The sequence below is a fragment of the Mastigoproctus giganteus genome, chromosome 6, assembly GCF_048544385.1.
Source record: "Mastigoproctus giganteus isolate SK-2022 chromosome 6, ASM4854438v1, whole genome shotgun sequence".
In the NCBI taxonomy this organism is placed as follows: domain Eukaryota; kingdom Metazoa; phylum Arthropoda; class Arachnida; order Uropygi; family Thelyphonidae; genus Mastigoproctus; species Mastigoproctus giganteus.
Genome location: NC_143580.1, coordinates 122,079,318 through 122,104,496, shown reverse-complemented (window position 1 = coordinate 122,104,496; position 25,179 = coordinate 122,079,318). Strand labels below are relative to the sequence as shown.

Here is a 25,179-nt window from a genome sequence, read left to right as displayed (position 1 = left end):
GAGCTTTCGGCTATATGGTAGCCTTCGTCAGAATTAAAATACATGAATGGCAGTTGGAATGAAGATGTGCACTGCCAGGTGCGTGAGACGCGAGGTTTAATTGTTTGTTGACGTCTGTGGCTGTGACGCATGATGACGTGGCCAGCGCTTGTCCAATGACAGAACTACTGACTCTGTGATCGGGTTGACTTGGTAACCACTGTTCCTGTTTAAGGATTTATCCGAAGATTTTATATTTAATGATTCCAACCAGGTACGCTTTAGGTAATGGTGGGATCTGTCTACCACCACGACATCGCGGTGTGGGTCGATGTCGTGGTGGGTTGTCCAGACATGTTCGGCGATAGCTGAGTGTTCTATATCCGCTAAACGGATCGCTCTTTTGTGCTCCGAGAGACGTTTCGAGAAGGTCATATTTCTTTATAACGAAATTTTTGTATAATGAATTTTTTCAAGGGAACGACCAATTTCATTATATAGAGGTCTGACTGGATATATATATATATACTCTATACCCACTATAATGGCTGTTTCAGCCATTATAGTGGGAATAGAGTTATAGTTAAAGTTAATCAGAAATATAATTATGGAGTAAATATTTAGATTATTTGCTAAATGAAGGAGCAGAAGAAACATCACTGAAAAAGAAATTGACAAAAAAATTGTAATGATGGTAAATTTTGATGCCGTTTCTATTATTGAGGTAGAAAAGGTAATGGAAAATGTAAAGGGCAACAGGTGTAGATAAAACTAGCCCTGAAATACTGAAAGCCAGATGAAAAATAATGTCATAGTGGTCACATATCATCTGTAGGTTGTTTTCTGAAGGACAGGTTTCAGAAGATTAGACTAAGTTGCTAATTGTACCATTATATAAAAAAGAAATTAAAGCTTAATTGCCAGGTAGAATCTGTTCAACCTTAAAGAAGAAGAAGATTGTTGAAGTATTATTGAATGGGAAGAAACATCAGGTTTTAGGCTGTACAGGAAATGCTACGACCAATTAATTGCACTAAGAGAAATTACAGAAAATTATGGAAATGTAAAACCTGTATTTAGGATTTGTTAATCTTGAAAAGCATATGGCAAAGAATCTGCTTTTTCAAAGTAAAAGTGAAAAATGTGGAATGAAAAGTTTTTTATAAGAATGGTAAATCTGCAGCTGGAATTGAAGGAAGCATTTTATAAGATTAAGGTGGAGCAGGGCATTATCTTGTCAGACTTCTTTTTATAATATTCATGGACCATTTAGTACATTGTTCAGGCTTGATCACAGTATTCCATGGTAAAATCTAGAAATGTTGCAAAACTAAAAATAATTTAGTGGTTTTTGTGTTGAAATTAGGAATACTTAGTAATTAGTATTAATAGACAAAAATGCAAGAAAGCAAGCTTATACAGCATCAGCCAAAAAAAGCCAATACTTCCCATATCACCAGTCCATCCCTTCTAACAGTTTGTTCAGTTCTTTCTTGAATTTATTCAAATTATTCACCTCTGCAACACCAGATGGGAGTTTGTTCCAACATTTGACTTCTTGCTGGCTAAAGGCAAATTTCTGCACATCTATCCTGCAACCATCCTTCCTCAGTTTGAATTTATACCCTCTCGTGTGTAGTCTGAGCAAGACAATGCCATCAGCATTGTGCATACTCAATCCATTCAAAGTCTTAAATATCTTAATCTGGTATCTTCACAAATTGCAACACATAGTCTGCAGTTTGCAGAACTGAAGCCTTTTCTGGTAAGAGTTTTTGTTCCTCTCAGTAATCTCATTGCTCTTCTCTGCACCTGTTCCAACAGATCCATGTCCTGTGTGATTCAGACCTGTATGCAGTACTCATGATGTGGTCTGACCAATGCCTTGTACAATGGGATAATCTCACTGCTTTTCTCTGCACCCATTCAACAGATCCATGTTCTTCCAAAAATGAGGATTCCAGACCTCAAGATATGTCCTGACCATTGCCTTATTATACCAGGGGTGGACAACTTTTGACCTGTGGTCCAACTCCGGCCTGTGAAGATGCATAACCCAGCTCCCACGGTTGTTTTCAAAATACATATAATAAATGACCAGCTGTTTATTATATATATTTTTGAATTAATGAATTTCTGATGTAAATTTAGAAAATATTCTGCACATTGCTACGAGAAATATTGATCCAGATATCAATTCACTGATAAAAATAAACAGTATCGAATCTCTCATTAAATATTATAAAAATAAAATATTGTAATTTTTGTTACTGGAATTGTTTGCATTTTGTTACCAGGAGTAGCCTGAGTAGCATGGCCCTAATTTTTTATCAGCATGCAATGAATCAATGCTACTTGATGGATGATCCCATTTATGTATCTTTTCACCATGTATATGTGTATTTTAACATATATATGTTCTTCATTAAAGAAGCTGTTACCATGAAATGTTACCACGGTATGGCTCATGCAAGTTGCATGAGTTATACCCAGTGGTGAGCTGTGAATATTTTAACAATGGACTCGCAATTTTGCCAACTTTCTGATGTGAAACATCTTTTGTGGGGGGGGGGAGGTACCTACCGAGTAAATCTTACCGGTCACATCATCCGAGGCACTTTCCATGCTCAGACCACTAGTCTGTGTGGAGCACTCACTAGTAGTATGATTAGAGTGAGTGATGCATTTTTCGTGACCAGTACGATATCTCGAATTCTAACATTTTGGAATTTTTGAATGGTATGACGTCACAATCATACTTCCCTCAGTTACTGCTGCAGTAAATATGATTGCAAGTGTTAATTGTATTTTTATAATTTTATCTTGAATTTGTATTTCATTTTTCTTATTAATAAAATTTATTATATGTACGTGTATGTATAAATATTACAATAAATAACATAAAACTGTTTATGACAATTTATTCATTTCACACCATTGTAATAATCCTAGAAATCGTGGAAAGCTCACGATTTCTAGGATTTTTATTTGGCATTTTATTTGGCCTGCCAAATAAAATGCCAAATAAAGACATTTTATTTGGCCTGCCATTTATAAAGGTTGCCCACCCCTGCCTTATACAATCACCTCCTTATCCCTGCTGTCAAAATTCCTGTATATCATTGACAAAACCCCACGAGCTGTCCTAGCACGTCTGCACTACTCATATCTGACTGCACAATTACCTGGGGTAATTGTGCAGTCAGATTTATTAATGTTCCTTCCACCTAAAATTTTTCTTTAAGAATTTTGGGCAAAATATTTCATGTAGTGTTGAATTTTCATTTCATTTGCTACTTTCAGCTAGTCTATTCTGTATGGATTTGTATAAAGGTCATTGACTAACTGATCATTTTCATTCTTCTAAACTCATCAGTAAAACAATGCAGCGATATAATGTGCAGTCCACAAAATATTAGGTTAAGTCCAATCAGCCATGTTCTGAAGATGGAATACACTAATATAAATTTTCTGACAGATATCTGCTGTTATGATGGTGCTGTTCCTATTCAACCATTTAATAAATGATGTTCCTACTCGTACGTGGATAGGAATATCACTGTTATAAAAGCAGATGAAGACAGTGCAGCGGTGATTTTAAATAAAACTGACTATAATTTTAATTAATAAGGTTATTTAATTTGTTAAATAATCATTAGTTTTAATGCAGCTTATCACGAAATTAAGAAAGATACAACTGCTAGTAGAGAAAAATAAATCACAAAAGCTACTAAACACTTTCTAAACAGAGATCATTTATAAAATTACATTAATTACATCAGCCTTTACCAAATAGGAGTTCAACAAATAAATAATGAAATACTTTCTAATATTATGATAAATTATTATAGTTGCCTTTTTAGAACCTGGGTATTTCAAATTCGAAGAAAATATTTACATGCTAGTTAACTATGGGGAACTCACTCTCATCACTAATGGTAGGTATATTTAGGGAAGATTTTGAAGAGAGAGAGAGAGAGAGAGAGAGAGAGAGAGAGAGAGAGAGAGAGAGAGAGAGAGAGAGAGAGAGAGCATTGGTTTGGTCACTACAAGACCTTCAATATGAATCAGATATGCAGATGATACTTTTTTGACATGGGAACACAGAGAACCACAATTAAAAACAGTTTGAGTAGATATAAAAATATTAGGTTCAAAATGGAACTAGAAGAAATTGGGAAACTATAATTTTTGGATGTCTTGGTGTGTTGGGAACAAAATTCTGTTATTACTCGGGAAATGACTGGTTGTTATGTTAATTTTGATTCAAACCACCTGATGAATATTAAAAAGATCATCATCAAAATACTGATGTAGCACCAAAATTAGATTATGAAAAAAAAAAAAAAAGTCTTGTTTATACTACAGCACCACCTAAATCAGAGGAGTTTACATTTTGACAGTAATATCATGTATGGTATTATTTTCAAAATGATTATATCATATGGACTTGAACAAGAGTCAACCCAAACGTGTGCTGTTGCATTCCTGTCTATCACTCAGCTGTTCATAACAATAGGTTTCCATAGGCATTGCAAATATGTGGAATATTACAGGAATGCTACTTCACAGGAGGGGGCGCCTCCGTAGCCAGGTGGGCAGGAGCAGCAGTGCGTAGCACACGCTTCTTGATTAGACCGGGGTTCGAACCCGTGACCACAAAATACGGAGGATGCGGAAAGGTCAGGGAATGACCACCGCATATCCCCGGAGCAATATGGCCTTAGTTGCTAATGCTCCTAAAAACCAAATAACAAACAACAAACTTCACAGGAAAATAGGTCACAGTATAAAACATAAAAGTTATAGGAGAGAAAAACCACAAGAATATGTAATGAGTACAGACTAGATATTTAAACAAAATGGGCAGTATTTTAGGATATGCAATTTCCCCACCTAAGAGAAAACATTACATACAAAAACTACAGGAATGAAAATGTGCGTTGGTTAGACAGGGAGTGTATTTGAAACTAGAATTGTCAAACATTCTAAAAATATAGAAAAGGAAATTACTGTGTAATTGGAGGTCCCACACTTTTAATGTTAAAAAAACTTTCCAAATAATCAGGGTTGAAAGGGATTGATCAAAGAAAAAGTCAAAGGAGCTATGTATATAAAATAAAAAAATTTAAAGAGATAGGATGATGACTAGAAATATGGAAAGGGATGCAGATGCATTATGAATGCATCTATTTAGCATTAGAATATAAAATAAAACAAAAACTGCTTGTTTTTTTTTTTTTTAAATACCTCTTACTCAGGGATTGAAATCAATGTATAAGAGAACTGATCTTTAGAAGGGTAGGGTGTCTCTGATTGACCAGTAAATTACTCTCTTATGATGTCACTCCCTTCCATTACTTTCCTGCAAATCTGATTACTGAGAGAAGTAGTGCATGTGGCCAGGGGACTGGCAGAAGTCCCAGAATGGGATCTCTTGAAACATTGATTTTATTTATTAATAATTTTGAAAATGCATCAGTTGATTTGCACTTTTAATTCTTTGCAGAGAATCTTAATATTTTTTCATAATAAAAATTAAAAGAATGTTTCATTTTGCAACAAAAAAATTGTTTCATTGGTTGATTAATCATAATGCTGGTCAACATGTAAAATGATACGAAAATGAAAATGCCCAATCTTGACTAATTTTATGCTGCTGCTGAACACGAAAATCACATTAAAATTTGTCGATTGGCTCTTGTTTTCGAATTACAGTTGGTCTCATATTAGTGAGTTACTCTACATTCGCATCTCTACAATCTGCAGTTCGAGTTTCTACCATCTGAAATTCGAGTTACTCTACCATTTGCAATTCGTCCTGTGCCTCGTGGTGAAGTACTGTTGTTGTTGGTTTTAGGAACATTAGCAACTAAGGCCATATTGCTCCGGGGATATGCGGTGGTCATTCCCTGACCTTTCCGCATCCTCCATATTTAAATAAATAATAAATTTTTTCTGTTTATACTCTGGGATGACGAAATGATCAGAGGAGTTCACAAGATAGACAGAATACAACAAACAGCACCGTATTCAGCAGTCATGGGTTTGAACCCCGGTCACTCAAGGCATGTGTACTTATGCACCTGCACGCCTGACCACTAGGCTATTTGGTGGTTACAGGCTTGAATCCCGGTCTAATCAAGAAGCATGTGCAGTTCATTGCTGCTCCTGCCCACCTGGCTACAGAGGAGCTGGTGAAGTACTACCTATTCCTGAACCACCTGACTGTTTTTTTTTGTGTACACTGATGAAGATGAAGGCACTGATGGACATCAACTTGATATTTACGAAGAAGTACAGCAGCTGTATACGTCAAGGGATCCACCATTTTGTCCAAACCTTTATCCTTCTGAGCCACATAAGATCACAGAAAGTGAGCTTAATGACCTCATCAGGGATCTCGAACTGCCAAAGAATAAGGCAGAGCTTTTAGCCTCAAGACTACAACAGTGGAATCTTCTAGATGTGAAAGTGATAACATTTCATACTCAAAATAAAGACTGATAAATGCTATCAAACAGAAGATGGACTCACTGTTTGTAAGGATGTTGATGGTCTAATGGCAGCAATGAACATGAGGCACGTTCCCGAAGAATGGTGACTATAGTGCTTCTAAGATTAGCCTAAATGCTGTGTTATTACACAATGGAAATATGCAGCCTTCAAATACCTCTTGCGTATGCCATCCACAAAAAAGAAACATACACAAACACGGAAAATATCCTCTTAGGTATACACTATCGGAAGTATGAGTGGCAGATGTGTGGTGATTTAAAGTTAATTGCCATTTTATTAGGATTATAAAACAATTACACTAAATATTGTTGCTTTCTCTGTGAGTGGGATAATCGTGCCAAGGATACACACTATGAGAAGAGGAGTTGATCTCAACAAAAATTAACACCTGGAATGAAGAATGTAGCATTTGAACTTCTGGTAGATCCAAATAAAGTTTTGCTTCCACCACTCCACATAACTGGGGCTTATAAAAAATTCCGCGAAGGCTTTGGAAGTGAATGGTCCTTTGTTCACATACTTGCAAGAGAAATTCCCAAGACTTAGTACAGAGAAGATTAAGGCAGGTGTTTTAATTGATCCACAAATAAGGCAACTTTTCAAAGACAAACCGTTTGAATGTGTCTTTAGTGATAGGGAGAAATCAATGTGGAAAGCCTTTTGAAATGTTTCGACTGGTTTTCTAGGAAATGTTAAATCCGGCAAATACAGGCAGCTTGTTGGAAGATCTCATTACTTCTTATGAAAAACTGGGGTGCAACATGTTATTAAAGATGCATTTCTTGCACTCGCACCTGAATTTCTTTCTGCCAAACTGTGGTGCCATCAGCAACGAACATGGTTGAGTGCTTCCATCAAGACATTGCAGCGATGGAACAAAGATGCAAAAGGATGCTCCCGAAGCTCAATACAAGCGAAAGGCAAAAAGGTCTTGTTTGATACAGGTATGTTCGTAGCTACATCTTACTGCCATATAAATTAAAATTACCTTGTATAAATATAAAAAAAACTAATTTTTTTTCTGAAAACATTTCAGAAATCAAGAGCTAATCTGCCATTTCAAGCACTGTTTTTGTGTTTAGCATCCCAAAATCTGTAAAGTAAACTTACTCTCATGCCCATAACAAGATATGACCCAAAATTTGTTCAGTGTAATCAAAATACAGTCAGTCCTCGTATAGCACGATAGTTGTGTTCCTAGAAACCCTCGTGCAATGCAAAATCATGCAATATAAACAACAGGCCCTATGGGAAAAGTAGGGTTAGGTGCCAACCACCCAGGGTTGAATACACATTTGTAACTAAAACATTACCAAACACACTAAATAATCATAATAAAATACGTAAGTATTTTATTATGATTATTTAGTAATAAAACTTTGCTAATGTAAAAAAATTAATAAAACGTAATAAAATATTGCTAATGCTTTTGCTTCTATCTTAAGCAAACTTGTTTTTTTGTTTGATTTTCTATCCAAACAGATAACAGCCGTTCCATCCCTTCCATCTCTTTGTGTCTTAACCTAATGGATTTTAATTACACTTTGAGTTGTTCCTGCTATGAAATTTTTTATTTTCTCTGCATTCTTTCTAATTCTCGGCATTGTATCATTTAGGCCTCTAGCACGTGCAATATCACATGGTCTTTCATTTCGCTCAAAGCATTTCACAATTTCATATTTTTTCTCTATTGACAGTGGTGGACTGACTATAAGCCTTACTGGGGAAACCCCGGTGGCCGGTGTGATTTTGGCCATAAACCATAGTATGAGGCCACTACAAATTTTCCCGGGTAAGAATTTTTGACCCAGTCCGCCTCTGTTTATCGATATTGCTTTTCTTTTTCTCTCTGAATCTGTAGTGTCTTCACCAGGACGCTTCCTTTTCACACCTTTTAAGTATTTCACTCATTTTTAGGGAATAAAGCACAATTACAAAATGAGGAGGCATGCTTAATACACATAAACAAAGCTGTGCCCGTGTAGCAACTGAATAAACACCACCGTAAAGGCAGAGATACACTATTAACACTTCACATTTTACTAAAGCACATTTCTGGGAATTACTACCATAAAACAAAAACAATTTATAGCTGCATTTCTGCTAGTGGAATCTGTTATAAACTGTTAGTAAACTCGATTTAATGGTATTTGCGATAATACCGATAGCTGGAATTGTGTGGGTTTTTACTTTATTATGGTGAAATGTGTTTCCCCTTCACTAATATAAAAAACATAAATACATTTTTAGAATCTTCTCTTCATTCCTATCGTGTTGCGTTCAGTTGGGGTAATTCCGCGTTCAATGCCATTTCTTGACAACACAAAGGCGAATTGTGCATAAGCGAATTTGGTTTGTGTTATATACGATAACGTTCCCCTATTTATAAATCGTGTATGATTGAATTCATGTAGTGTAAACACGTGTTATACAAGGACTGACTGTACTTTAATTTTGCAAGTTTGATTCAAAGATTTTGTTGGTATGTGACTACATTAGGTTTGATATCTTTGTGCACACATTCACCATGGTTGTTTAGTTGAATGAACTTCTAGCTCAGATAATTTTTTTTTTTTAAAGTTTGCATGTTTTTATATACTACATAGTTTTTATTTCTCTGAATTTGCATTTAGAATTTAACAATAATTAGGGGAAAAAAAATTTAAACCTTGCTATTCTAGGTGCCCCCTGAAGAAGCAGAATTATGATTATGTTATCTATCTGTTAACTGTATTATTTCATGAATCTTGGGTAAGTAATTTTTTCTGTTAGAAATTACCATTACCTTCAAAAGAAATGATTAAAAATAAAGTGCACGTTTTATTCTTCTGCTATATTTATGTGGTAACATACCTGTATATATACTAGCAGTACAAGTGTACTATACAAGGGGTGTTAAATAAATTATCTACCTAGGGTACTTCCTATGGTTATATTTCAGTGATTCATGATTTATCATGTTCCTACATATCTCAACTTGAATCATACTAATTTTGATTCTACTATGTTTTTAGGTTGTGCTGCTGTAACAGAAAGAAGGAAGACACCTGTATCAAATTATGGATTTGCTGAAATTGGAGCATTGCTCAGTCATCAAGTTTCTCATCAAAGAAGGAAATGAGCCAAAGGCCATTCATGAAAGGATGGTGGCTGTGTATGGCAACAGTGCACCTTCAGAGTACCAGGTGAAATTCTGGTCAAAACAATTCAAGTGGGGTAGAGTCCATTGAAGATTATCCTCGTCCAGGAAGGCACATTTCTGGAGTGGTCGCTGACCACTCCAGAAATGTGCCAAGCTGGGGAAACCCTTGTGCTGAATGATACACGTTTAAAGGTGTCCAAATTTTTCTAGCAGGAATAAGGAGGTGATTATCCCCTTGTATAAGGCAATAGTCAGGCCACGCCTTGAGTACTGTATACAGGTCTGGAGGCCTCATTTGGAGGCCTGATATACCTGATGATGGTATATCAGGCTTAATGTCCAAGTTTGCAGATGATACAAAGGTTGGCAGGGTTGTTAATGACAGTACGCTGCTTCAACAGGATCTTGAAAAGTTGAGCAGATGGGCTGAGAGGTGGCAACTGAAGTTTAACATTGACAGAGGTAAAGTACTGCATATGGGAAGCAGTAACCCCAGAGTAACATATCAACTGTGTGGTACTACACTGACAGTGTTAGAGAGTGAAAAGGACCTGGGGTAATTGTGCAGCAGATATGAAGTTTTCTGAGCAGTACAAACGGTCTGCAAGAGTAGCTCATGGTGTTTTGTCAATGATATACAGGAATTTTTCTAGCGGGGATAAGGAAGTAATTATCCCCTTGTATAAGGCAATGGTCAGGCTACACCTTGAGTACTGTATACAGGTCTGGAGGCCTCATTTTAAGAAGGATGTAGAGCTGTTGGAACGGGTACAGAGAACAACAAGATTAGTGAATAGAACAAACAATTGCTCTTACGAAGAAAGGCTTTTGCAAATTGCAATTGTAAATTCTAATAAAGAGGTGTATGAAGCCTTGAATGGTTTGAGCATACTCAGTGCTGATGGGATTCTTCCTCTTGCTCAGAATAATCACCTGAGAGGGCATAAATTCAAATTGAGGAAAGGCAATTGTAAGATAGATGTGCGGAAGTTTGGTTGATTGCTGGAACAAACTTCCATCTGTCGTTGTAGAAGTTGATAGCTTAAACAGATTCAAGGCAGCACTAGACAAACATTTGGAGCGAGTGGATGGATGAAATGAGAAGGGTGTGTGTGTGTGTTTTGGCTGATGCTATATAAGCTTGCTTTCTTGCATCATGTGCCCTTAATAATGCTAATGCTAATCTCTAGGGAATGTGACATATCTGAGGGAGCAGTTGTAACCATCCTCCATGAGCATATGGGGATGACTAAGGTCAGTGCCAGGTGGATCCCCAGATTTCTGACCCCTGTGTAGAAGCAATTCAGAATACTGTGTTGTGAGGAGAATTTAGAGCTTTATGGAAGGAATCATGAAACCTTCATCTCCAGAATTGTTTATGGGTGATGAAACATGGGTTCATCACTGGGATCTTGAGGCCAAGCAAGAATCAATGCAATGGAAGCACAAGAGTTCTTCCCCACCCAAAAAATTTCAGATACAACCTTCAGCTGGCAAGATTATGGCCACTATTTTTTTGGATGCTGAGAGAATTTTGTACATTCACTACTTGGAACACAAGCAGGCAGTCACTGGGGAGTCATACGGATTCCTGCTATACAACCTGAGGGGTGTCATAAAGGAAAAATGCTGTGGGAAACTTCCCAGAGGTGTACTGCTTCTTCAGGACAATGCACTAGTGCACAGGTCACATGCTGTTGCTGCTGCTTTGAGAGACTGGCTTTACAGAACTTACCCATCCACCTTACAGACCAGATTTAATGGGTAATATAATAGTCTGGCCCCAGTGACTTTCCTGTTTCGACACCTCAAAAAAAAAAAAAAAAAAAATGAACATGGACATTGCTTTGCTGATGATAGTGAACTGAAGTCTGCTGTTTCTGCATTCTTTGATGGACAGGACAAAGAATTTTATTAGTCTGGTATTTCCTTATTGCCAACAAAACGGAACAAGTGTATTGAAGTTCAGGGGAGTTACATTGAAAAATAAAAAAAGATTTTTGCTTCCATCTCATTTCCTTGATTGGTAGGTAGATAATTTATTGAATGCCTCTGGTATATTTGAAAAATGAGTCATTGATAGTTTTCATCCCATTGGATATTCAATTAATTTTGAGTTTGCAAGTAAGAGAACTCTTCTGCACTACAAGAACATTACCACATTTAGTAGTCATGTGTGCTTGAACCACAGTTGCTCAAAGCATGTGTACTTCTATACCTTCTACTTGGCCATTTGGTCATTATGGCACTTTAAAACTAAATTTTCTGTTTATATTCTGGGATTATCACATAAGGTCTGAGGAATTCATAAGATAGAGAGATGCAAGAACATTGTAGTGAGTTGGCTACAAATAAGACCATCAAGTCCTTTCTTGTTATAGGCTTTGATTGCTTGAATTACTGATGCACTTTAGTATAATGCTGTTTATTTATAATGCTAAATATAAATAAACCACTCTAAAGAGTTGTTGCTACAGTTTATATATATTTCATTTGTCTGTCATTGTCAACCACTGATTATTTAAATTGCAAGGCAAAAGATGATAAAAAGTATTTAAAGTTTGAATACATTGAATGCTAACGTCATCATCTCACACTTGACATTGGCAAAGGCTTGAATACTCACAAATATAATTTAGGCTTTTATTCATTTACAGAAATTAGTGAGTCATCAATAAAAAAAAATAAAAATATTTAGATGTGGCACCAATTGAATATTATAAAATGACTAGCATATAATGATGGGAAAAATTTGTGTTTAAATCCCTGTGACAGCCATGTGGCTATCTAAGATGTGTATCAACAGTTTCTGTGCTATCATATATGTAGAATTGCAGCAATTTCTGAGAGTCATCCTCCATGAGTGTATAGCGATTTCGTTGTGCTTGTTTTGAGACATCTAGCTTTGAGTCCTGTCATAGACTGCGTGAATTTTTGATGAAATTTTCAATCGGGTTTATAGTTAGCTGATCTCATGCAGAGGCAGTAGGGCTCCCCCCCACCCCCACCCCATGAGTTAATATCCACATTTTTCAGCCCATGCAACATGCAAATTGGCTCACGCAAACATGAAAATGACCTAAGCTGCTGATGTGCCTAATAACAGTAACAGTTTTGAGTCATCATCAGTGAAGAGACCAGTGTAAATCTGACAAGGAACTTTAAAATTACATGATCCCATGACATGTATTTAGCAATTTTTGCATCCATTGAATCAAATGATATAGCACTCTTACAACTTACAATAGTGCTATATCATTGAAACAAATGAAAAAACAACTGTTATAAGTTGTAATTTTTTTTTTTCTTGAAATTTTTATAATGCATGAAAGTTTGGATATGATGTTAGCTCATGGAGAAAGTGTTGTCATGCCTGTCTGAAATTTAATTTGCTTTTGCAATAATAACTATTGAAATTTGTTTTTGGGTCTTTCTTTGAAAAAATTTCTTAGTTGTAAACCTCAAAGATAGTTGACATTGGGCCAAAATAATGTTATTCATTATTTGGCTCTTTAGAATTCTGAACTTCTTGTCTCAATTTCTGTTTATTCTTTTTAATTTGATTAGAATTCTTAATTCTATTTGATTAGAATTATTGAATGTATTTACTTCTCTTTTTGCACTGGATTACCCAGTGTAACTTTCATTCTGTGATTGCAGTTCTGTGACTGGCACAGTCAGATGGTCATCTGATTTTAGTTTGCTCAAGGTTTTATTTGCTCTTGTAGTAGTCATTCATTCTGCTCACAATAAAATGAATTGTCATAAGCAAGTGCTTCGTTAAACCCCAAGGCAAATGTTACATTAGCGTGGCAGGCTTATGACAAATTCCTATTATTGTAAAGAGTTGGCACAGTGCCAAGGATGATACACAGAAATATTTTGGCTTTTATGGTAATAATAATCATGAAGCTTTATTGGGATTCCAATCCTTTCCTCCATGTCATCTTCAGAATGTGTATGAGAGGAGAGTAGTGCTTGGTTTCTCTTTTATCTCTGGATCAGAGTTATACTGAGCTCAAACCGACAAGAGTGCTTCAGCTGGCTGCTATGTTAGATTGAAGATAACCTAAAAGGCAACAGAAATTCTAAAATCATGTTGCAATGCTTCCAGCTTGTGAGAAAGTTGCATCTGTGTGTTGTCTGTTTCAGGTTAAGTTGATACCATTGTCACATAACAGGCAGCATATGTTAATACACCCTACTAATATACTCACAAATTATAAATACATATTTTAAAATATTTAAATGTATATTTAAAAATATGTATTTTAATATTCAGTTATCACTTGATCATTTTTTGGTGAGTGCAATTAAAACACTTCCTTGTTCATTTCACAAATATACTTGGTCTCAGTTCTAATCTCAGTGATGTCCATTTCCGCTTACAATCTGCCAAACCCCATGTACTTTTTCTGACAGAATCTCAGTTATCGGTTGATTCAACTACTGCTCATCTCAGTTGCCCAAATTATTTGCTGTATGATTCCTTTCTCCTCAAAGGTTGTGCATATGTCCATTTCGATATTCCCTGTCAGAGACTTGATAATTTGGAATCTCCTCTTTTCAATCTTCTCTTGCTTAAAATATCTCTACCTCATTCTGTGAAATTCATCTGTTGTCGCTACCGTTCTCCCAACTCCACTAATCACTTGGAGCTCTTTGATTTCCTCTCTTTGCAACTTGACTTTCTCCAGTCCAACTTTCCTAACAGTGAGGTAATTTTCCTTGGTGATTTTAATGTTCACAACTCAAGCTGGCTTCCGTTTTCTAGTCACACCGACCCAGCTGGTCGAGATGCTGAGGCTTTTGCAATTACTAATGAACTTGCACAGATTGTTCATTTACCTACAAGAATACTGGGTCCTAACCATACAGCCAACGTGCTTGATCTTTTTCTCACAAACAACCCTTCTAAGTACACGGTCGGAGTGAGTGGTCCTTTAGGCACCTCAGATCAAAACTTGTTGATGGTCTATTCTCCAATGGAGCCCTTCTCTTATGGCCATTCCTAACCTCATGTTGTTTGGCATTACAAGAATGCAAAATGGGATGATTTGCAAGATTTCTTTTCTTGTTTTCCTTAGTCAGATTGCTGTTTCAAAACTTCTGATGTCAACATTTGCTCAAATAGTATCAGTGAAATTATCCATGTAGGATGGAATCCTTTATTCCACATTCCGCCTTAAAATCCCTTCCTTTATCTAAACTGTGGTTTTCCAATAAATGTGCCGAGGCTGTTCCAAGAGAAGAATGTTGCATATCGTGATTGGCTTGTTTCCAAACCTTCAGTTTCGTTTTCTGCCTACACCAAAGCTCGCAACAATTGTAAAGCAGTTATTAATCAGTCCAAACTAGATTTCAAACAGGCTAAGCATAGAAAACTTGCTTCTTATCCAAATGGTAGCCGAGCATTCTGGTCTCTTGCCAAAGCTATTGGCCACAACTTTTGTCCATCTCTGTTCCCACCTCTGTCAAAACCAGATAGTTCTAATGCCACTTCAGCCAAAGATAAAGCTGACCTGGTTGCATCCTATTTTTCTTCCAGCCTGTGTATTAATGATCTTGGTAAACCACCTCCCACCATTCCCAGTATGCTCCTCTTGTGGTCCTATGTCAAAGGGATGTCAAAGATTTTGATGAATCTTGATGCTAAGAAAGCTCCAGGTCCTGATGGTATTTCTCCACTTGTTCTCAAAACCTGTGCTCCTGAACTTACTCCTGTTCTTTGCTGACTTTTTTCACTTTCTTATTCCAAAGGTATTTTTTCCTTCTGTTTGGAAATTTGCTTATCCAGCATATCCAGCCAGTTCCTAAAAAAAAAAGGGTAACAAATCTCTCCCATCCAATTATTGTCTCATTGCAATTACTTCTACTCTTTCTAAAGTAATGGAAAATCAATTAACTGCCAACTCTTAAACTACCTAGAAACCTTCTGTCTGATCAACAATTGCCAGTATGGATTCTGTCAGTGTCGATCCATTGGTGATATTCTGGTTTATGTTACCCATTTATGGAGATGCCTCTGTAGCCAGGTGAGCAGGAGTGGCAGTGCATAGCACACGCTTCTTGATTAGACTGGGGTTTGAGCCCATGACCACCAAATACGGAGGATGTGGAAAGGTCAGGGAATGACCACCGCATATCCCTGGAGCAATATGGCCTTAGTTGCTAATGCTCCTAAAAACCAAATAACAAACATACAAACAAACTCATTTATGGACAAATTCAATGGAAAAGTTTGGTGAATCACAAGCAGTTGCTCTTGACATCTCAAAGGCTTTCGATCGTTTTGGCATAAAGGTCTTCTAAACAAGCTTCCATCTTATGGTGTGCCAACTTATTTTTGTAATTGGGTATCCAGTTTTCTCTCTGACTGCTCATTGAGGGTGATGGTAGATGACTCTCTGTCTTCTGACTTCTGCACTAATGCTGGTGTCCCCCAAGGTTCAGTTCTTTCCTCCACTCTTTTCCTCTTGTATATTAATTACCTTCTTCCATTGACCGGAAATCCTATCCATAGTTTTTTTGATGATAACACATTGCATTCCACTTTACAGTTTGAGAAACCTTGCCCTGCTCATACAGCTCCAACTTCTTGAATATCCACTATCAATTCCTTAAATGCTGATCTCCAGGTAATTCTTCAGTGGGGCAAAAATAACTTAGTTGATTTCAATCCTTCTAGAACTCAGTCCTGTGTTTTATCTTGTAAAAAGGATTCTTCTGCTATCTTTGATGACACTTTGGGCGAAGGTAAAGAAAGCCAACACAAGAACCATGGAAACTTCAGGAAACTTTTATTGTTCAAACTTGTTTCCCGGTACTGCAACTTCTCCCTGCATTCTCGGTAAACAGATGGAGAGTGTTATTGATGATGGAGAAGTCGATAACGATGTATTGATCAGTTTTTTCTCATTATTAAAAGCAGATTATTGTAGTTCATGAGTGTAATGCCTTTGCGGCTGAAATTTACTTACGGGTTCACCCTCTTGATTGCCTCAGTCTTAGGTTGTTTATCTCCCCTTCCCGCTGTTTTAACCTGATAGCAAAACGACTTCTTCTGCAACTACCAATAACATGCACTGTCTGTAGAAGTCGTTTTCATATCGGGTTAAAACTGTGGGAAGGGAGGATAAACACGCAAAGACTGACACAGTCTGGAGGGTGTACTCATAAGTAAATTGCAGTCCACTCATGAACTCCAATAATCTACTTTTAATAATAAGAAAAAACTAATCAATATATTGTTATCGACTTCTACTGCCACTAAACATCTGTTAACACACACCATCTATTTACCGAGAATGCAGGAGAAGCTGCGGTACCGGGAAATGCTTTGAACCGGTAAAAGTTTCCTGTGGTTCTCATGTTGGCTTTTTTTTTTCACCTTTGCCACACTTTGATTTCTAGGCAAGATCATGTATTTCTGTGGCGCCTCCATAGCCAGGTGGGCAGGAGCAGCAGTGCATAGCACACGCTTCTTGATTAGACCAGGGTTCGAGCCCGTAACCACCAAATATGGAGGATGCGGAAAGGTCAGGGAATGACCACCGCATATCCCCGGAGCAATATAGCCTTAGTTGCTAATGCTCCTAAAAACCAAATAACAACAACAATGTATTTCTGTTGGGATTACCCTTACTTCTAATCTCTCTTTCTCTTGGAATAAGCACATTACAAAAATACTGCTTCCTCTGCGTCTAAAAAACTTATTTTCTTTCGCTCTCAGGTTTTCTTTTCCTCCAAATAGCTGTTCACTCTGTGCAAATTGCAGATCCATCCTACCATGGAATATTGTTCCCACATCTGGGGCAGTTCCCCCAAAACCTCTCTCAGGCTTTTAGATTCCATTCAAAAGAGGGCATTTAGGTTAATTAATGACTCATCTCTAACAGGGTCTCTTCACTCTCTGTCTCATAGAAATTCTGTTTCTGCTGCATGCCTTTTCTATAGATACTTCCATGGGCAATGTTCTACTGAATTGGCTTCTATAATTCCTGCATTTTTTCTCTCAATGCCGTCCAAACACATGCCACAACCAGTCAACATCCTTTTATTGTCCAACTTCAAACTCACAGAACCAACTTTTCTTCTTCCTCATTTATTCCTTCATCTTCTGTTTTCTGGAACAACCTTCCTTCAAACATATTTTCTGAAAATTACAATCTGGAAAAGTTCAAATCTAATGTCAACAAATATCTACTTTCATCTTCTCAACCTCCAACCCATTCACAGTGCTAAGTACTATAGGTTCTAATACCTCTTGTGTTTGGGGTTTTCATAAAAATAAATAAAAAAATAAATAAATAAAAAAAGCTTCAATTAATGCTGCTGTAACTTATAAAACAGATCAAATATTGCTGGCCACCAAAATAACAATAGCAAGAATGCTCACAAATCTTTGAATATGCTGAAACCCTGGTAGAAGAATGAATTCTGTCAAGCCAAATGAGAGAAAAATAAAGCCTGGAATAACTTTTGCAAGAACCCTATTGCCGCAAATCTAGTGCAATTTAAGAAAACCAGAGAAAGCCCGAAAATGCCAGACATTTTCAGCGAGCAAGCAAAAGAAAGTTGTGGAAACATTTTGTTTCAACATTGTGAGGTCTACTAAAACACAACCCATCTGAAAACATATTAGTAAAATGTATAATAAATATCCTCCTTCACACCTGTTCATACTGAATGTGAATGATGTTTTTCCACCATATAGCAGATACTGCAGAGGATTGAGAAAATCAGGTCAAACCTCTGCCATTTCCTCTTACTTACCAGCCTTCCAGAAATTAAAGTCCCATTCTGAAAAACAGACCCTAAGTTTTGACACTGATCCCCATAACAGATAGGATTCTTCCTCTTGCCCAGATTAATCGCCTGAGAAGACATTCAAATTGAGGAAAGACAGTTGTAGAATAGATGTGCAGAAACTTGCCTTTAACCAGTGGGTGGTTGATTGTTGGAACAAACTTCCATCTGTTCTTGAAGTTGACAGCTTAAATAAATTCAAGACAGAACTAGACAAACATTTGAAGCGAATGGATGGGTGAAATGGGAAAGGTTTTTTTTTTTTTTTTTTTGGCTGATGCTGCATAAGCTTTCTTTCTTGCATCATATGCTTCTACTAATGCTAATCAACTACACAGCTGCCCCGTCATGATAATCAAATCGTGGCTTGCTCTTGACAATTCAAGACCTGATGGAATTCACTATTCCATGTTATAAAAGAGCTCAGTGAAAATAACTGTCTGACTCCTGTATAACTGGATTTTTACAGAAAATGCTTTCCCTAGTACCTGATGCCATTCACATGTCATAGCATTATTAAAACCTAGCAAAGATACAATGAAACCATGTCACCTATTTTCCTATTGCTCTCACTAGCCATATGGGCAAAATAATGGAAAAAATGGTAAACTTTTGTCTCACCTGGTCGCTGATCAAATATAATCTCATCGGCTCATCATGGTGTGGATTTCATACCAGTAGGTCACTTTAGACAGAAGCCCAGATTCATAATGCATTCATAAGGAAGGAGCCTTTAATTCCAGTTTATTTAGACATTGAGAAAGATTTTGACACATTGTGGAATTCTCCACAATGTGTACACATTAGGCCTAAGGAGGAATCTCCCAAAGTTTATACAGAATTTTCTGAAGTAGTGGTCTTTCCAGGTCCATTCTTTCTTGTAACTTCATCCAAGGTGTGCCACAGGACTCAGTTTCAACTCATAACTATGACTTTTCCAGCCTCTGTTTTTACTACTTTATACACAGATGACTTTATCTTATCTTGCCCCTCTTGAAACATGAGAATGATTGGGAGGTAACTTCAGTGTATGCTTAACAGGATTACAAATTGGGCTGCAGATAATGGTTTTCGTATATCGTCTGAGAAAATAGTTGCAGTTCATTTCTGTAGAAGATGCAATCTCCATCCTGACCCAGTTCTAAAGGTGGGTGACCCCATCATACCTATTGTGCCTACTGTCTGAATTCTTGGCTATTTAATTTCTTGAATATTTGAATTTCTTTCTTGACTGTATCAGTCAAGAAAGAAATTCAAATATTCAAGAAATTAAATATCTTGAGAGTATTATCAGCTACATCATGGGGGTGCCGACTGTCATCCCCTTCATTTGTATCACACTCTAGTAAGATCACAGTTAGATTATGGATTTGCAGTTTACAACTTTGCTAAACTTGAGCACCTCGAGGGTTAGACCACTATTCATCGTGGCCTGTGCATTGCTCTTGGAACGTACTGCACATCTTCCATCCAAAGTCTTCACTGAAGCTCATCGTCTTCTGCTCTCTCTCTATGATGACAAATTACTACTAAATTATGCTATCAAAATCAAAAGTCAAATCATGCATCCAGCTTGGAGAAATCTATTTACTCCAGATTCATATAACTTGTATGCCGTTAATCCGTCAGTGAATCACCTGGTTGCGATGTCTTCACTCATTACTTGATAATCGGCAAATATTTGTGAAATAGCCATCACTAGTTCCACTGCCCCTCCATGGGCTTTCCTGCCCCCAGCATGTGATCTATCCCTTCAGGAATGGGGAAAAACTACTCTCTCTGAATGGAATATAAAACAGCTTCATAAGTCACTAATTGCAAAATATAAATTTTATACTCAGATATACACAATGGCTCCAAAACTGACAATTATATTGGTGCTGCCATTGTTCTTCCATTCTTCATAATCTCCAGTCAGTTACTTTTAGATTGTGCCATCTTTACTACTGAACTCCATGCAGCTCAGTTAGCCCTGGTATCTATAAAATTGCACCAGTTTGCTTATAGTGTCTTATACACTGACTATCTCAATGCCATTCTCACTTTATAGCAACCAAGGAAATATCACAGCTACTTGATCATATTCAGAACTTGCTGACTGATCTAGCTAAGGAGATGAAATTAGTAAACTTTTGTTGGGTCCCCTGGTCATGTTGCCATACCTGGAAATGAGAGTGCTGACAATTTATTAATTCATGTAGCCAAATTCACTGTGGAACTAATTGATGCCTCTTTTAAACTTCCTTTCACTTAACAAAAAAAAACTACTTGAAATAAAAAAAATGATCATATCGTGCATAAGATGCCACAAAGTTACTTTACTCGTGTTTTTCAAAACTTAATTCTGCATTCCCATTAATTTTTGCTTAAATAAGTCATGAACTGTTTTTTTTTCTGTAAATAGCTGACAAAATGTCACCATATCTTAACCTTTGTTGTTTGTTGAAGGAGCTTGGTCATTCTTTTTTTTTTTTAGTGTAAAATGGGCCTTACTGATCTTCAATTTGGCTTTAATTCAAAAACACATACTTTTCATATATGAGAATATTACAGAAGTGGGATTTACTGTCCAGGGTAAGGAAAAGGGAATTTTGCCTTCATAAAGGTGACTGTAATGGTCTTAGATAGTTTAGATATTCTTTTCAGAGGGATCAACTGATGTTGTTAACAGCTGCAACTTCTAAATGGATGTCAGATGAACTGATGAGACTAGTGGCAGAGCAGAAAACTACATGGGATGATCATAGTTTATAAGGGATATAAAGTAGTCTGCAATCAAATCACTAAGGAGATTGGGCATGCTAAGGCAGGTTATGAGAAGTATTTGGCTATGAATGTGAAGAAAGTAGCAAAGAATTCTTTGCTTATTTTAACTCGAGAAGGAAAGTAATAAACCACCTTGGTCCACCAGATATGCACTATACATCAATGGCATAACTATAGATAATACTATAGATGACAAACTGAATAAATATTTTGATTCTACATTCATGCATGAAGTTTCAGAGACCATGATGCCAGAAGAATACCAAATTCTAACTGTAACTAAGTGATTTTGTGAAAACTGAGGGGAGTGGAAAATAAATTGTTGAGAAAAGTAAATAAGGGGATAGATTCTGTCACTTTGGACCGACAGAATATATCTAATTATATTAAAAGAAGCAGCAAAAGAGGTAAGGAGACCTTTGGTCATAATTATGAGAGCATCCTTGGATTCAGGTGAGTTACCCTACAGATTGGAATGTGTAAATATCTATCCTATTCAGAAAGAGGGAATCAAAGGGTGAAGCGAAGAATTGCCCACATCTTTTATCCATTCCTGTAATAATTTTTATCATTCACTTCATCCTTTGATTCCCTTTCTGAATAGGAGAGATATTTGTACATTCCAATCTGTAGGGAACCTCACCTGAATCCAAGGATGCTCTCATAATTTTGACCAGAGGTTAGCTCTTGCTGCTGCTAACCCCCCCCCCCCCCGGTACTGTATAAGCTTGTTTCCTTGCATCATATATCATATCTATTCTAATACTAAGACAAGTGCGAACTGTTTAAGACAGCCTTTTCTGTGTCATCTTGATATGAAATGGGGTATAGTAATGACACTTTCAAATTGTGTGTGGGGGGGGGGCTGCCTTTAATTCTGTTGTAAGTGAAACTGCATTTTTGTCCCTTTTCTGAAATAGCAAATGGTCAAAAAAAAAAAAAAGTGGCACCAAACTCAGGTTGCACCCATTTTGAGTTCAGCATCACCTTTTTTTTTTTTTTTTTTTTTTTTTGGACAGTCAGATATGAAGTTCTCTGAGCACTACAGACAGGCTTCCAGGGCAGCTCATGGGATTTTGTCAACAATATATAGGAACTTTGCTAGCAGGGATGAGGAGAGGGTTAAAGCCATTTTCTTTGATAGCTATATAACTTATTTCATATAGTACACCATCCCTTACATTTTTTTTTTTTTTTTTTAATATTGTCATAATTCTGACACTATATTTTATAAATGGCATTGTCACATTCCAGATACAGTGTGAGCATTTTCATGTTGCATAGGAATAACTTTAAGGTTTGCTGATAGAACTTGGATGCACTTGTAGATTCTGTCTGTGTTCAAAAATTCTGTGAGAAAATAGGATGATAATGCTAGCTGTAAATGGTTATGGTTTGTTTGGATTGTACTGGTTGTAAGAAGTAATCACCTATGTTAAAGTCATTTATTATCACCATTGCATGTCACCAACTACTTACGACCATAGTCACCTTATAACAATGATGTCATTGATATGCTGCATCAATCCTATGTTGTTTGCACTGCAATATGCTGGCAATGTGCTGTATAGTATCTTATGATGATAAAAAAAAAGTTCCACTGTGAATTGCTTATTTATTGAGATATCTCACTTCAACATTGTTTCTGATATCAGTGGAAGATTTGTGACAACAGCTTGTTTCTTCAGTCTTCACATTAGCTGTAATCTCAGTTTTAATTTCTTCACCAAATATGAATTGTTCTTAAGCCCACAAGAAATAATTACACAGATTCAAATCTGGTTATATGGTAGGCCAGGACCACTGAAATCCTAAGCATCCAGGATTTCAGGTGATTGATCCTATTATAAAAATGTTCCGTAAGGAAATCAGCAACCACATTTTCTCCTGTGGTCTTTCTCCATCTTATTAGAAAAATATTTCTTGCATATTAACTCTCAGTGCTTTAAAGTTTAGATTAAAATTGTCTTAAAGGACCTTCAAGTAATTGGTCTGCATTTATTATGTCATTTCAGTGATTGACTGACACTGCAACATTTTAATTAAAAAGGTTAGGTTATCATTCTCTTCATTCAAGAATAACTCATGATGCTAAGGTAATTTTTTCTCACAATTTTCTATTACAAATTCAAAAAAATCTGAATTGAATAGTGACAAAATGGCCCTCAGAGTGGGAAATATTTTATATATGATATCATGCTGCTGACAACAGGTTTAACTGAGAGTACCTACAATTTGTTTTTCAATGGATATTTTGCCTTAGTGGTCTCTAAGCAGGATCAGTTTCATTTTATACACTTGTTGGCCACTTCTCCATTATTGTAATGATCACTTTCAGATTTCTATAGTGTTTTGCTCATATTTTTATGAATTATATTATTTTATTGAGTTGTAATTTGTTGTAAGGGAAGAATAAATGCATTTATTAAGTTTACCAAATATTCATTCTTATTTGTTTTACATTTAGAAAGTAGAAGCATGGGAGTCAGAAAAAACAGAGGCTGATATGGAGAAGTTCTTTTGGAAAGGAAGTAAATCAGAAAAAGCTGTTGTAGAGCTCATTAAGAAATTTAACTATGTTTTAAATAAACAGGTAAGTTAAGCTTTTTTTTTTAATGTATACTCATGCCCTCATGATACAGGGTTGTTTTGACTTGACCTGCACAAATGCACTTGTGTTAGCATTTAACTTATAATAGAATGCATCATCACATCAGAAGCACTAGAACATTGATAGGGTTGACTGTATTGCTGATATAGTCATATTGCTGATATGCCAAGAGGGATTTCTTGTAGGGTGAATAAAAGGCAACTGTTCATTGAGCTTGTGTGCTGCAAGTCAAACTACAGTGCCGACCGGGCTAGCCGAGTGGGTAAAGTACCTGCCCGGCAACCCAAAGGTCGCGGGTTCGATTCCCGCCTCGGGCTTGGATCAAAGTACTGCAAAAACCTTGGGAGGTGCAATATGGCCACAGAAGCCGATGCGCCAACAACTATCAAATCAAAAAAAAAAAAAAAAAAAATCAAACTACAGTAGCTAAGATTTTAACGAGGTCCAAAACTTAAATGCACGAGCTCTGCCTCCTTGGAACATCCCCAGAAATAATGGTGGCCGTCAGATTCACCCAGAATCAAATTCAGATTCACTCTGAATCTTATACAGAAAAGGACTTGAACTCCTATAACCTTGTTTTAATCCAAGCAAAGGCAGTAAACCTAAAGCAAATTTACAGTAGTACATATGAGGTGATCTTTCAAATTCAATGTGTGTGTGTGTCTTGTTTCCCAACAAAATCTCAATATTAATACAGGCATATTACTGTTACTTGTAATAATTTTGCATTATTGCAAAATTATTGCAAGTAACAGGAAATTGCACAAACAAGGGAACACATCCTTGGCACACATTGCCTAATGGTGTTGGGATGCCTCTACTTGAACACACAAAGCATCACATGGTGCCCTAGTAGCTTTGTAGATAGCAAACAAGTGAACGTATCTGCCAACTCTTCTGATTCAATCAGAAGTTTTCTGATAATCAGTCTGGTGTTATGGTTTTTCAATAAGTTCAGCTTTCTTTTGATTTATGGTAAAATTTATGTTATTTTTAAAATATTCAGGTGTGTTCATTAGGAAAAGGGCCTTGGGTATCAGGGATCATATCAGTAATAAAATTACTTGAAACAACTGACTCAACTTTATTAAAATAAATAAGTAAAAATAAATTAAAAATAAGTCTTATTAAGATTTTAATCTTTATTAAAAAAAAAATTAAAACACTAAAAGCAATAAAAATATATCACAGTAAAAAACTGATTAATCTCGATCTGGTGGCAATAAATGTTATGCATTGGCAACAATATTCCAAATGTACAAGTGCTTGTATTGTAGGATGTGCAGATCATGTAATGAGGTGGATCTATTAAAATTGAGGTCCACAGTAAAAATATGCAGTGCCTCATTTT

At 36.5% G+C, this 25,179-nt stretch overlaps 1 protein-coding gene across 1 annotated transcript in view; it reads left to right on the top strand.

Annotated features, from left to right (window-relative positions):
- Positions 1-25,179, top strand: part of mRpS35 (mitochondrial ribosomal protein S35) — a 157,091-nt gene that overhangs the window by 118,902 nt on the left and 13,010 nt on the right. The window contains exons 6-7 of the mRNA XM_090375310.1: positions 9,180-9,249; positions 23,682-23,807. Of these exons, the coding sequence (XP_090231436.1) occupies positions 9,180-9,249; positions 23,682-23,807 (196 nt within the window). The remainder of the gene's footprint in view (positions 1-9,179; positions 9,250-23,681; positions 23,808-25,179) is intronic.